This window comes from Catharus ustulatus, chromosome 1 (assembly GCF_009819885.2).
Source record: "Catharus ustulatus isolate bCatUst1 chromosome 1, bCatUst1.pri.v2, whole genome shotgun sequence".
Classification (NCBI taxonomy): Eukaryota; Metazoa; Chordata; class Aves; order Passeriformes; family Turdidae; genus Catharus; species Catharus ustulatus.
The window spans coordinates 153817897-153832999 of NC_046221.1; the positions used below are offsets into that span (position 1 = coordinate 153817897).

A 15103-nucleotide genomic window follows, 5' to 3' on the forward strand; every position below is an offset into this window, starting at 1 on the left:
ATTCTGTTTTCTTATTATTTCCCTCACTCCACATTCATCTCTTCATCCTTCCCTCATTTCTCAGACCAAGTCTCCCTTGGCAGATTTCTGCAGCCAGAGTTCTGAGCTTACTTGATGTAACGAGTGGCTGGGGAAAACCTCTACTAAGGCTCCCAAACAAAACTCACCCTCCAACTTCCCTCTAAAAACCCCAACATTCACCCATTTTTACTGCAACAAACTGACAACGCTGAAAGCACCGAGAAGTACCACAGCAACATTGAAGTTCGCTGCTTTACGCACTAATCTTTGAGACGCCAGAGCAGGAAAGCTTTCTGTAACTAGCTCAACACAAGGGCAAAGTCCCACAATTAAAAGAGCAGATTACATGCATACCAACGCCTCTGGCTCCTGTGGATTTGGGCGGGTGGTGCTGCCCCGTCCCTGATGCTCTCTCAAAGGCATACAGAAAAAAAGAAGAAATAAAAAGGAACAAAAAAAAATACCCAAGAAAGAAAAAGGATAAAAAGCAGGGGATAGGGTGTGGACGATTTACCTCTTCCAGCAGCGTGACCGTGTTCCTGCAGTTCTGCAAGCGGGTGGTGAAGCTGGAGGTGGTCGGGGAGTTGTAATCCTCTGTGGTCTCGGCGATGAACTCCGACACGGTGATCTGGTCCGGCATGATCCTGCCCCACCGGGAAAGCCCAGGAGAAGCCGGGCACACAGATCCGAAGAGAGGGGAAGCCAAGTTTCGAGGGGAAAGGTGGGGGGGGGAGAAGAAAACGAAAAAAAAAAAAAAAAAAAAGCAGAGGGAAGAAGATGTTAACAGCCAGGAGAGACCTGCAGCATCAAAGCACCAGAGCCGCAGAGGGAGGCTGAGGCTTCGCCCTCTACATCCAGGCTCTCCCCGGCCGCCCCCTCCTCCTCGGGGCAGGAGGTGAAGGGGGAGAGGCCCCCGCACGGCGCCCCTCGCTCGGCCCCGCCGGTGGGGAGCGCTCCCGCGGCCGCCTCCGAGCAGCCCAGCCCGGCCCCGCCGCGGCGCTGCGGGGAGGGCGGCGGGAGGGGAGCGGCGACCGCGCCGGGCTCAGCCCCTTTCCCCACCCGCGCCGACCCCCCCACGCCCCCCGGCCGGCCGCTGCTCCCGCCCGCGCCGAGCACTGACTTGTGCGGGCTCGGGCTGCGCCCCCCGGGCGGGGGAGGCGGGGCCGGGCCGGGCGCGGCGGGGCCGCGGGGCCGCGCTCACGGGCACGCGCCGCCCGCCGCCGCTACGCGCGACGAGGAGAGGAGAGGAAACGGCTCCGCGCAGGCGCAGCTCCCCTCCCCCGGCCCCGCGGTTTCTGAGGGGGGGAGGCTGCCGCTCTTTCCTTTTCTTATCATGAAAAATGGCTTTTTGGTGGCAGCTGACAAGCTTGGAGGGTGCTGGGCTGCGATACTGTCCCTAAGCGGGAGAATGAGCCTCCCGTGCCTGCTGGCAGCGGGGAGGGACCCTGCCCGCCTCGGGCTGCGGCTCCGCTCCCGGTGCTGGGAGCCCCCAGGGCGAGTCAGGGTCTGTCGCTTCTTTTTTCCTTTCCTCAAGTCCGTCCGAGCCGGTCGGAGCCCCCTCCGCCGGTGATGCCGAGCCGAGGATATTGCAGCCCCCGCTGAGGGAGCCATCCCTCCGGCAGCCTTGGCTGCATAGGTTTACGCTCCTGAGACTTAGTGAATTTTTAAGAAGTCCTGCTATGATTCAGAGGAGCCCATGAAGTTGCTGCTGCCGATTTTGCGTTACTAGTTCTGTTTCTGAGCCTTTCCAGAGCAGAGCTGTGTCAGTGCTGAGTCCCACAGCCCAGCCTGGCCCGGGACCACAGGGCTGTGCTCACTTACAAGCAGTATTTCTGAATAGTTAACATGTCCTTTATCCATTATTGCATCCTGCAACTCAGGGAACTGACAGACAGACGGCTGTAATGATTTTTATCTTTTCCTTTTTTTGTTGTTCTTTTTTTTTTTTTTTTTAAAGCTTAGGTTTGGGATCCCATATGTTCCTTTCTAAAGAAGGCTAAGTCTCAGGAGGCTCAAGTAATTGAAGTAATTGTGGTCATCTGCTGCATTAGTATGATTTATTTAGTCATATTGTGTGATTTCTTCCTCCTTGTGTTTGGGATTCTCTTCACACAAGCTGGGCCATTCAGGAATGGGAGATATTCTCGAATCTGAACAATTGAGAATGGGCAATATTATATGGCTTTATCCATTTAAAAGGATTTTGTGTTCTCTGTATAAGTACCTACCATGTTACAACACAGTTAGGCTTGTACATGGTTTTGTATGTAATTCTAACAAAATTCCTGTGCAACTCAAAAATAGTTCACAGTGTCAGCTAAAAACTGCAGTGCCTGAGTAAGGATGAAAAGGAGATACCTGATTTGAGTATACCCATAAAAAAAAAGATTTCTCTGCAGTTCTATTAGCAAAAATCTGACCAATACTCCTGAGCAATGGTCCTGCCTGAACATGTGTGTGTGATTTCATCGCTTCAGTAGAAGCCCTCCATATGGCCATGTGATTGCTGCTGCTGCTGCTGCTGCTTCACGTGATCCAGCTTTCTGGCACAAAGGCTCTGAGCTCGTACAGATGATTGTTAAACGTCATGAGACTCTGAAAGGTAGAGTAGGCAAGAGGAGGAGGAAGCCAAGAAAAGAACTGTGTGGGAGTTGCACTGAAAAATGGATTTGGGCAAAAAAAAATGAAGCACTGAAGAAGCAGCGGGAGAGGCAGGAAGAAAATCAATTGATGATCGTGTTCATGAGAGCAGTGGAGGAGGAAGAGAGACCAAGAAGATAAAAATGGCTGGCGGCATCAAAAGCATTATGGAAAGGAGAGTAAAGAACTGGCTAGAGGTTTGGGCCAGGGAAGAGCTGTTTTGGCCTGGCCTGCTTGGAAACTGGATGGGTGAGGGATATGGCCCGAGGGCCAAGCAGGGTCTCTGTGGTCATCCCCTGTAATTTCCTGTGGAACATCAATCATGGGCTGTCACACAGCTGTTCCTGGGCCAGACTGGTGGTCTGCAGGTCAGCCACAGTGTTCACATTAGGAAGATGCCTGATCCCTGGCTGGCAGATTTCAAGTGAGGATAAATCCATCACACTGATGGACAAACTGGTTTAATTAATTGGATACTCTTCTGTTAGTGTTGAATTGTTCTTCTTCAGGCTGAAGTCATTGAGCTTGACCATTAATCTCTGGATTGTAAAATAACCTCCTCTGTTATCCCAAACAAATCCTCCCAGAAGCTGCACACACTGCTAAAGACGTAATTTTTTGATACTATTTTGTGAAAATTTAAACTACAGAATTGAAGAGCATGTTCAACTAAGAACGGGAGTAGACAGGCCAAGGAAAATGTAACAATGAAGAATGACAGAAAGGAAGGCAGAGCAGAGAGTAAGTGCAGCTGAGCTTTGGTGTTTCCTCATCAGGAAAATGTCTTCTAAAAAGACATATTAAATGTATAAGAAATAGAATGAATACAGAAGAATACTGGTAAATAAAGAGAATAGCACAAGGCTAAAATATGAAAAAGGACGATCATCATTGCCTTTTGATCTGTTTTTGACAGTTCTGAAATTGTTTACTCTGTCAGAGAGAATGCAGTCCTCTGTTTTGCTGCTTAGAAGCAGCATTTCCCCTTCCCCTATTCAAATGTTAGTAGAGAAAATAGCCCTATAGGCATGACCTCTTTAGTCTTGGATTATTTTCACTTAAACTCACTGGAAGCAAGATCAGTTAATTAATGTGATGTTAATAAAAATAAATTATACAAGCTGTCTGTAAAAATGTGCTAATGTTTAAACTAGTCAAATTATATAAGTATTTCAATAGCATTTAGTGAATTTCAGATTTAACCACGTTTCCTGTTTTGAATTGCGATCAGTATCTGAGATTCAATTCTAAATTTGTAAGATGCACCTCCCTATAAATTGTCACTAACTGAAATCACTGTTTCACTTCACAAATGTCAAAGAATAATCATCAGGGTGTGAAAGTTCTATTTCACAGCGTCTGCTGTAACGCTATCTTAGTCTGTGCTAGATCCTGGGTGAGACTGTACCACGGCCTTTTTCTCGTGGAAGGTTTGCCAATGAAGTTATACTTATCTCACTCCTCTTGGTATTCTGAAGTGAAATACATCTTGTCCAGCCTGGACAAGCAAATGCCACTGAGGATCATGCAGGCAGCATTGGAAGTCACTTACTCCTTACTGCTGATACATTGCAGTCAAGGAAGTTGTGCTGTCTTGCCATCCCACCCAGTGATTCAGTCTACAAATCTACTTGATTCCCTGGATTTTGTTGTGATTGCAAACAGAAGAGTTAATTATAGCAATAATTCTGCAGTACTGGTGACAGTCACCATGCTTAGGGAGAGGCTAAGGAAGATAGCAATGACGAACTACCAATACAGGTGTTGTGCAATAAACGGAATAGGAATAATAGTATTTTTCATTTTATAGTATTTAGACAACTTTTATTTAGATTGAGGTCATCAGTTCACTCCCCAGAGCTGAGCAGGAGGGAACAGGTGATGATGCTGTCATCATTGTGAACTTTGCAGCATGACCAGTGTGTGCCAGAGGTGAAGAGCTACAGGGCACTTGCATAGCTCTTCACATCAATGCAGTAAACTATTGAAACCATACAGCAATGAGGTAGAGAACAGCAAGATTATCTTTCCTCGATAGATAAGGAGCCAGATGAGCTTGTGGTCCTGGTGTGTTTGTGGCTGTCTAGCTTTAGTCATGCAAAGTCGGTTCTTCAGGGCATCAACACCTCATCTAGGCTGAAGCTGGTGGTGAATCTCCTGTGGGATGTGATTATGCTGCCTGCAGAGAGCTGCCCCAGGACCACCCTGAGGTCACACTTCCCTGCTGCATAGGAAGCAAACCCACAGATGCAAACTCAGGTGGAGCTGCTGCTTGGTTTTTGGAAACAAGCTTGACCCAAGTCCCTGGCTGTGCACCAGTGTTGTATAGCATGCTCAGACAAGCTGCCTCCAGGGCCATTTGCAACCTCTCAGTGTGGCAGTGAAGTGAGTTGTTAGCTGGAGAAGGAAATCACTGTGCACATCGGTGGAATGCAGTGACTCCTTTTGATTAGTGCATGTGTAGTCATGGCAGGATCTCACATGTCAAGTTCAGGGGGTTTTGATTCTCAAGTATGAGCATGATGATGCCTTTTTGCAAGTACAGATTTACAACTACACTCATTTCTTGACTTGCAAGGTTCCCATCTTGGCTATTACTGCACATAAAAGTGGTGATTTTATGATAGACAGTAGTGTTTAATTAAAACTTCAAATACTTATGAAAGTGCACATGCTTTTCTTAGCAAACTATGCAATTGTTCTTTTTATGCTCCTTAGCATCTCCTCAAATGTGGAGAGTGTCACCAGCTCAGCAGTAAATAGCAACAGAAGTAGTGGTGTGCTAAAATTCATCAGGAAAATATCCTTAGGCTGTTTCTCTACTATACTGCTGTCCTGAATAAGTTTGTGGTTTGGTGTTAGAGTCATCCATTTCAGCTAAACACAGCAGTCAGCTGTGCTTCCCATCCTCCTCTGATCCTAACTCACTTTATGAGATCACTGTGACATCAGACATCCATGGCATTTGATAACTGATAAAGATGATTTGAGGTTCCCTGAGAAAACATCTATATGGTAAATTGCTGTTCCTACATTTTTATAGTTTTATTTTCAGATAACTTCTGACAAAATTAATGACAAAGGCTTATTTGTATTTATGGCTATAAGTACTAGAATATCAGCTTGTCTCATTTGAGTTGGATGCTGGGCTTAGAGGATAAAAGAAGCTTCAAATCAACAAGATTCTCAGCAGGATGAGTTATGCTTTTGGAATATCTCACGTGCTAAAACTCAGTAAACTTTTTTTGTTAATGGAACTCTCATGGTTTTGTTTTGCAAAGCAAAACCACCCCATTTATGTAAGGACAAGTAACATCATCACTTTGTACTTCAGCGGGAAATGTTTAGTCAGGAGGCGTTTCACCTCCAGGAGCTGTGTCCTCTCAGAGGAGGGTCGGAGAGCTGGCAGCCTTGTACAAAATGTAACAGCTATGTATTTTAACCTGCAGCACGTTTAATATCACATAAGTGCATGATGCACTCACAGGAAAAGGCAAAGTCTATTTTAAACACTGAAGCCTACATCACACATTGTGGCTGGTGCTAATTTGCTTGAAGGGAACTTACAGGGTAAACTGCAGAGTGTTTCTGCTTGAGAAAGAAGGCTGTTGGCTTTGACATTTGCAAACAAACCTTTGAAATGATTGTGTTATTGGAACAAAATAGTCAGGTAGCTTACCAGTAAAAGAAAGCTTCTTGCTTATGTCACACTGCTGAACATGAAGAAAATGAAAATCCAGGTCCAGCAAACATGCTGATTGCCATTCTGTGTTTTTTAAGGGACAGTATCTGCCAATGTGTCTTATAAACTACATGAGCTGTGTAATAACTTTGTGCTGCTGCTGTGACTGTTTTGAATGCAAGAATCAGCTGATTTCAATTTTAATATTGGCATCTCCCAGCATTTGTCTTCATCTGGTATTTAAAATGAGATAGCAAATGTCTCAGAAACTACATGTTATTTTAAAAACCTTTTAGCACTTGCAATAGTGGCTTAAACAGAAGGTTCTTTTTGCATTCTTTCAATATTAAAATGATAGCTAAAAGAGAGCCCATTGTGTTCTCATTATAAATGACATTTTAGTAGCATTCAGTTCTTGTGGTTTTAATGCTATGTGGACAAAATGAAATAAGATTAAATCAAAACATCAGAAATATTTTGCTGAATTATATATTTTGCATCTTATTTACTTGAATGTCCTGGGCAAGTAGCTTGGCTGAATAAGGAAACTCAAACAACCATCTCAAAGGACAGCTGAAAATAACAGCGCTGAAAATGAAGTGCAGCATTGAATTACACAAGATTAAGCTGACTAATGTGCTGATTCAGTTTTGCCTTTGTTTTTTGGTTTTGTCATGCAAGATCAAGTATCAAGCAGACAAACATGTAATGGCACTCCAGGCTCCCAGTAACAACAAGAAGCAATGGGCTCTTCCCCTGCCACCTCTACATTTTCCAAAGGGAAAACAGCAAAATGCTCACCTGCAGCAAGGGGCAGTAGGCTCAGGACAGACATGCTCCTTTCCTTATTACAGGTGTACTGAATTTGGTATTTCTATTTCACAGATTTTTTTGTTAGAGGTGCTCTTTTAAGAAACCTTACTTCAGTTCATAGGAGGTGTGATGATGCATGTAAAGGGCCTGGAGGGGAAGCCATACAAGGAGCAGCTGAGGTCACTTGGATTGTTCAGCCTGGAGAGGAGAAGGCTGAGAAGAGACCTCATTGAGATCTCCAGCATCCTCACAAGGTGAAGAGGAGGGGCAGACACTGATCTCTTCTTTCTGGTGCCCAGAGACCTGACCCAAGGGAATGGCTGGAACTTGTGTGAGAGGAGGTTTAGGTTGGATAGTAGGAAAATATCTTTGCCCCAGAGGGTTCTTGGGCATTGGAGCAGGCTCCTCAGGGAAGTGGTCACAGCCCCAAGCCTGACAGTTCAAAAAGCACCTGGACAATGCTCACAGGCACACAATGGGATTCTTGGGCAAGAACAGGAGTTGAACTGAGTGACATTGTGGGTCCCTTCCAACTCAAGATATTTTTTGATTCTGTGATTCTGTGTGTCAGGAGACAACAGATGCAAACACATCTCTTACAACATCTACAGAATGTAAAAGCACAGCAGTATATTCTTCTATATGGACTGGTTTTTGGACAGTCCAAAGATAACAAACTCTTATCAAGTGCTTATGGATAGGAAAAATGTCAGTGGAGCCATGCACAGGTTTGACATTAATCCTTGCCCAAGTGAAAATATGAGCCTGCTCATTACTCACAGAGATGGTCAGGCAAGAACTGCTGACCCTGAGGGAGGTGATGTTCCAGCAGTGCCCACCATCACTGCATTGGTGAGGCTGAGGAACACCACAGGGAAACCTGGGCACAGTCATCCTTGCATTCCTGACACTGAAATCTTTGAAGGATTGTTGGGAAGGGCACTGCAGACATGTTAGCATGAGAGCAGGCTGTGCCAGTGGGATTGCAAAGGACAAGATGAAACCAATATGTCATGAAGGGATACTCTGATTGAAATGAGAGAAGTAAGAGTTCTTCCAAAGAAGGAGCCATAGTAGCTGGGTGCTTTTTTTCTTTCTTTTTTTTTTTTTTAATATGAGAAATACCAATGACTAAAATCAGAGCGTGATACTGCAGAAATGAACATGTTGCAGGGCAGCTGGCATAGCAGGCTCTCCAAAATAAAAAGAGAATGAAATAAAGCTTCAACCCACATTGCAAACATTTCAATATTTTCTCTTTCCCTCTGGAAACGATATGGCTGTGTCATTACCAGGCACATCTCTGGTTCTTGCCAAAGCTGCTAAATGTATGCTGATGGCAACATGCAGCGTTTTGCCTGCAGTGAAGATGAAGGTTCAAACTAAAATGAACCTGGGAAGCAGCTGGAGAACGAAATAAAGGCTCTGTAGACCTGGGATCATGTCCTTGAGCTGCCAGTCGTGTCTCTGACATGGCAACTGATCTCTGTGTTCATAATTTGTCTATGTGTGGAATGCAGACAATTAGATTTCTTTTTCTAGGTGAAAGCACACTGGGCTTTTTCAGCTGAATACTGCTGTATCAGAACTAAGTATTTTTTAAATATACATTTTTTCTATCATATAATATTTTTAATATACATTTTATTATAAGAGTTTCAAAAAGTAGGTGAGGGATGAGAAGGCCTCTCAGTCAAAGTAATTTTGTCAACACTTGTTTGGACAGACAAAAAGGGTTGGCAGGTAAATGAAAGGGTTTCTTTCTAGCAATTGTTAATGTTGTGAAAATATAAATCAGAAACATCTGGGTTTGTGAGGGACTTCTCCCTCAATATTATAGTTTTACTTTGCATTTTTACATTTGCATTTTTACTATAGCATTACTTTATGGAAAACGAGGGACTAAGACCCCCATGATAATAAGCAGAAGTCATTACTGCTTTACACAAGCTTTGCTAAGACGGTTGGCAGACAAGAATGTGTATGGGCCTTCTGAGTTGAAGTTTAAATGCTGGCTTATAGTGTTGTCTGAACATACTTTATTTCTCATAATTTTCTAAATAGCATCTCATTAGAGAAAGGCTGGAAATAAATCTGCAGATGTTAGATGTTATAAAAAAGGTCCTTGCAACCATTGAACATATCAGCACATCTGTGTTTCCCTTATATAAGCTGCTGTTTTCAAGGATGCATCACTTGGCCAGACTCTAGACTTGAAAGTAGCATAAGAAATTTTCAATTCAGGAGTGATGCCTTTTGGGTTTTATTTTGCCTGTGTTTATTGTGGTTTTATTTGTTTTATTAAAGAAATCAGAATGTTTAACAATACATAAGATCTGAAATAATTTGAGGCATGTCTCCTTTATACTCATACTTAAAATTAGTGTTTGAAGGTTTTTTTAATGTAGATGTTTGAATGTTGAAGTTGTAGGGTTCTGGTAAAACCAAGGATGACAGATAACTATATGGAAGTTTTTGGAAGCTAGTCTTGCTGTGTGTACCAAATTTCTGTTGGGCCAGTGTTCACATGGTGCTAAATGAAATTTAGCAGTTCAGAATTTCAGGTCCATCACAGCAGCTCCTTTGATGATTACTCATTTGCTTCTACTTTTAACCACTGAATTTGAGCTTGCAGCTTCCCAAGTTAACTGGCGCTCCACTGACTGCTGTAGAGGGTGACCATCTGCTCATCTGTTCTGCCTCTGAGGATTTTTTTTAAAGCAGTGCTGATCACAGAAAATTTGAAAGGGCAGCAGGAAAGATGTCAAAAATCTTCAGTTCCTTAAAGTTTTGCAGTAAAGTAAAAATGAGCAGGGATAATAAGAAATTCCTTATGAATAGGAAAGGCTCAGTGTCACCTTGTTCTTTGTCAAGTTAATCAGTGTGGGAGAAAGATCCCCTAAGTGTCCCAGTCATGGGAAGAGTTTGAATTATGGTTTGCACCTCCTCAGGAGCTGCAGTCAAGACACAGATCTGTAGGAAATTTGGTTTCATTAACTTCAGGGATGCTAGCACTACTTATTTTCTTGCTGGTGCTTATGTTTTGTTTTATTCCTTCAAGGAAATCTCAGAGCAGTAGGACATAAAAATGTAAGTGCCATTTCAAAATCAAATAGGAATGTCCATCTTAATAGCTCTATATTTTTAAAATTATGACTGTTTGACTTCTCTTGCTTGTTTAAGATCTCATGGACTCAAAAAGGAAAAATATGTGTGGCCATGTGACAAAGCAAATGCACCAAAGGAGGATTTATTCAGTTTTGAGAAGATCAGCAGCAGTGATTCACCCTCTTGGCTGGTCTGGACTGCAGTATGGTCAACTGATTCCCCCAGGGAGGAAGAAAGGATGAAAGTCCCACACTGCTCTGTGGTCACACAGGGAGCAGTGACCTGTGCCAGGGTAGCTCCAGCCCATGCATCCAGTACAAAGTAAACTTCAGCCTTAACCATGAGTATTGCATTGTAGGGGATTCAAGTCAGGCAATCCAAATGTAATTTTTAGTGGTTCAGTGAAAGACAGTGGAAACTTTAAAACAAGAGAACTCACCATCCAGAGACTGAATAAACAAAAGCATATTTAGACAACTGTGTGCTATTCAACACTTTACATCATGCAAAGATGAGAGTCCCTCCTCTTTTCAAGCCCCCGCACAAATCTTGCCGTAGATTTTTCAGGCTCATCTGAGAGATCTGTTGTTTTCAAAGTTAAAACAACATCAGTTACCAGATCTAAATGAGTTGAATGCCCTCCTCATGCAGCTTTAAAATCCATGAAAGCAAAGCAAACTATGTAATAAATGTCAGTTAGTTCCAGTGATTGCTCAGGTGGTCAATGATTTGCAAGGATTTACTGATTTATTGGAATTTTTGATTCTTGAAAGGATCAATAGGTTAGACTTTTTTCTGAGGAACACCCACTGTAGTAAAGTCTGAAGTGGCATTAAGCAGAAAAAAAGCCTCACAGATAGGTATTAGAATTGATAAAATATCTGGTCTGCTTTTTACTCTTTAAACTAGCTATTTATATTTATGTATTTTGTTTTTCTTACCGATTCCATAGTGAATCTCTTGAAGAAAAACTTGAAAGCCTGGATGCTGAAGATCTCATGTCTCATCTGTCACGACCAGAAACCTACCTAGATGAGCAGAAAAGATCAAGTAAGTAAAACTGACCAAAGCTATTGGACTGACAAAGTCGCTTACTTAAACAACCAGTTTGAAACATTGTGTGTCAATTCTTCAGTGATGGAAATTTATCTTACATTTTCTGATTGCTGCACTTAATATTGTGAGTTTCACTGTGGTAAACTGATCCATTAGAAATTCCCTGAAAGAAAAAATGTTGTTAAAAATTACTAGAGGAGAGCTTCATTCAGCTGGCTGGAAAACTCTGTCTAACTCAATGTGGTAACTCTTCAGTCAGCCTGCACTAGTGCAGTGCCAGTAACATTGCCTGTCCAAGTTGTCTGACACTTCAGAAGACCCTGTTTTCTGATATAACTTCAGTCTAACCATTCAAGCTGAAAATTTCAATGTCAGGTGTATGCACCAGACTGATCTTTTTTGGAAGATGGAGATAAGATCTGAAGGATAAAGATACTGGGAACAAGAAGTGCTCTGACGGGGAGTAATCCTGCATGCAGGAGGGTATGGGGAGACAGTCACAGCAGGATATGGACAAGTGGTCTCACAGTTTTTCATCAGGCTTTTCTGCCATTTCATTGCTGTGTGGAAAGGAAGGTGCTAGACATGCTGCAGAGCCCTGGGCAGGTGAGTGGGGCTGGCACACACCTTTCACTTTGGGACAGTCTGGGCTGATCTTCATGTCTGGTCCAAAGGTACAAGCTGGAAAAAGATTGGCAGGGGCTTGAGGCCAGATATGGGTGCTGGGAAGGAGACAATTACACAGAAGCTGTTGCCATGAGATGGTGAAGCTTGGAGGCTGGGAGAAGCCCCATGAGACAGAGAGATGTGGACTATGTGAGCTGGCACACGGGAGAGGTGACAATGACCCATAAGGATGAGATCAAACAGAGGGGCCCAGGCAGCAGGGGAGTGGGAGAGAGGCCCTCCCAAGATTACACCCTTTGATTAACCAGTCTGCCCATTTTCATTCAAGCACATCACTTTATTCCTTGATTCCATGAGGAAAAACACAAATCCTTCTCTATGAGTATTTTTTTAAAAACCTTCTGTCTAAGAGAAGCCTTGTTACGCCTGCTGACCTATTTCCCCAGAGACTGCTGTAGTTTGTTTATGGGGTTTGTCCTGTTTGTTTTGTGTTTCCAGATATGTCATGTGGGTCTGGAGGTTTTCCAACCCTTAACATTAAAAATAACATAGAATAATCCCTGTCTCCAAGACATATGAGATTCAATTAAAAATTGCGACATACAAGTGCTTGGATGGGATGTTAGTATCTCTCTTTTCCCTTCTGTTTCTAAGCCTTTATGATATTTTCAAGTGATGTTGTTCAAAAACTCTTTTGTTATTAAGAGGGTTAGACATCTTCTTTACCAACAGATTTCAGATTTTTACATGCTATCTGGACAGGATCTGAGATTTTACCACTTATGCCACCTGGCTTGGCAGCACAGAAGGAGAAATGGTTACGAGCTCTGCTCATAAGGAGAGAGGTGTGCCCTTAGATTTGAGGGCCAGTTTGCAAGACGAGGAGTAGCTGCCTCAAATCAACAATATTATGCTTGAATATTGTGTTACATGCAGGAAAAAGCTGTTAGAAGGCAGCTCTGGAACTGCACTGTGTTTTTGTGGATTGGGAAAGGCCTCTCCTGGCACACAGCTGAATACCACCATCTTACAACAAACCCATAACCTCTGGCAACCCTGGATGTGACTCAACCCATGATGACATGGGTCTTTAATTTTACAGCATACCTCTTCCTTTTAATTATATTATTCATCTCCTTAGGCAAAAAAAAAAAGTCACCATCATCATAGCTTTATGTTATTCAAATCAAAGCAAGAAATAAAAAATATATAATGGCTCATTACTTTCTAAATTGGATGCTGACCTAAGTTTACAAGTAACTATGATTGACATTGGACTAAATTTTAAATGGATGGGAATTTATTTTTCATAAGTCTAAAAATCACAGAATCTCTTTATGTCTGCCATAATAAGCTACTGAATATTATTTAATTACTCATTTGCTGTAAGTGGCGTTATGAGCATTTATGGTTAGATCTCAATGGTTTACAATGGTTATATTCCCTTTCTAGATCTCCTACTCATTTTGGGGCCTCTTGATACAAGAGCAATCAGCAAATAAATTAAATATCAAAGAAATCCAGAAAAAAATATTTATAAAGAAATAAAGTTGGCTGAAGTTATCATCACTGATTGATGAGAAACAACATTGAGAAGGAAACATATGTGGATCTCCTAGAGAGGGAAATGGTGACCCAGTGATGAAAGTGTTCATATGAGTTCAACACTGACTCAGTGACCTTGAGCAATTTATTAGGGCATCATTCAGGTGGCAAATTCCTCAATCCATGTGCCCATTAGAGTCATTTATCTGGGTAAGGAGTTTTTTGAGGCTAAATACAGCTTTTCTGAAACCCTTGACCCAATGAATTAGAAGTAGAATTTGGGCTGTGTCATGATGGCATTTTGACTCCTCAACCCCCAAAAAAACCCAAAACCAATGCTCCCTGGCCATCCTTGGCAATGTGGAGATTAACCTTACCAGATTTATGGAAAATCCTTATATATGACAGTATGTGAGTGGGAGCAGGGAGTGAATATGAAATGTAAAAGGCCAGAACATATGGAGAACAACGAAACTTGGAGAAATATGATTGCCTTTCACCCAGGAACACCTACACCTGAAAAGAGAGAGTCTAGTGGGGCTTAAGTAAGGAGGGGGCCTAACTAAGAACAGGATGACATTAATGGCAGCTGGGTGACAACACAATACAGTAATACAATAGCAGATTCTATTAATCCTTGGGTAAGGAAAGCATTTGTTCTTGTGCCTAGTTATAAATACATACAATTATATTGAATTAATTGGTGCAATCTAAGTGCTTGACTAATCCTAATGCTTAACTAATGAGTGTAATGAGTTGAATCCCTATATTTTTAAGGTTTTAGGACAGGGTAAATGTTGTGAAAAGCTAATGAATTCTCAGGAAGAGAATATAAAAATTGCCAATATATTTGGTGATAATCAAGAAAAAAATATGCAGGTATTTTGCAGACGAGAGGAAAATATCAGGAAATTTTTTTTACACTCTTTCATTACCTGCATTTGATATTGCTTAAATAAACTCTGTGTTATTTCATGCATAAGTAATTTAATGACCTATTTTATCTTGCTTTGTAGAGGATTTTTTTCTTTCATAATAGACTATATGACCTGAGTAGCAATAATATAAACCCATATTTTTCATGTCTACTGACTATTTTAGGGCAAATACTAGCCAGCCAATTTTCTCATATGCCTGAACTAGAGTTAGCCTAACTAGAAAATCTCAAACAAGCAAAAGTTAATATTGTTTCTACAGTCACTGATATAACAACAATAATAGTTGTGCACCACCATGCTGAAAATCAACTCCCTTTATGTCCAAACAATAGGGTGAATCACAGAAATCTGACCTTGATGTACAAATGTGATCATGTAGTAATTATAGCTCTTGTGCTTTCTGTATAAACAGACTACTTCATCTAGAAATGCTGTAGGGTACTTCTTCATTCTGCAATTTGCAGCTAATGACTGAGCAGAAAGCTTCTATATCTCAAAAAGCTTTAAAATAAAGCAGATAGAAAAATCTTATTTTCCCCAAATGGAAAAAAAAAAAAAAAAGCTGGTTATTTGAACAGCAGTGAATCAAGTCATTGTTCTATCTATGTTATTTGAAAAGCAGGTATTACAAATTTAAAGATTGTCCTCAAAATCACATTTTGCTAAGGTTATT

General features: G+C 42.0%; 1 protein-coding gene across 6 annotated transcripts in view; it reads right to left on the minus strand.

The window, feature by feature from the left end:
- ASAP1 (ArfGAP with SH3 domain, ankyrin repeat and PH domain 1) overlaps positions 1 to 15103 on the minus strand; it is a 177659-nt gene that overhangs the window by 116463 nt on the left and 46093 nt on the right. For 5 of the 6 annotated variants that reach the window (XM_033085931.2, XM_033086257.2, XM_033086019.2 and 2 more), the window contains exons 2-3: positions 11206 to 11292; positions 536 to 665 (exon numbers count right to left, since the gene is read on the minus strand). In XM_033085931.2, the coding sequence (XP_032941822.1) occupies positions 536 to 665; positions 11206 to 11264 (189 nt within the window). In that variant the 5' untranslated portion in view covers positions 11265 to 11292. Of the gene's footprint in view, positions 1 to 535; positions 666 to 1141; positions 1186 to 11205; positions 11293 to 15103 lie in introns of those variants that run through there. The other variant, XM_033086100.2, reaches the window with a different exon arrangement.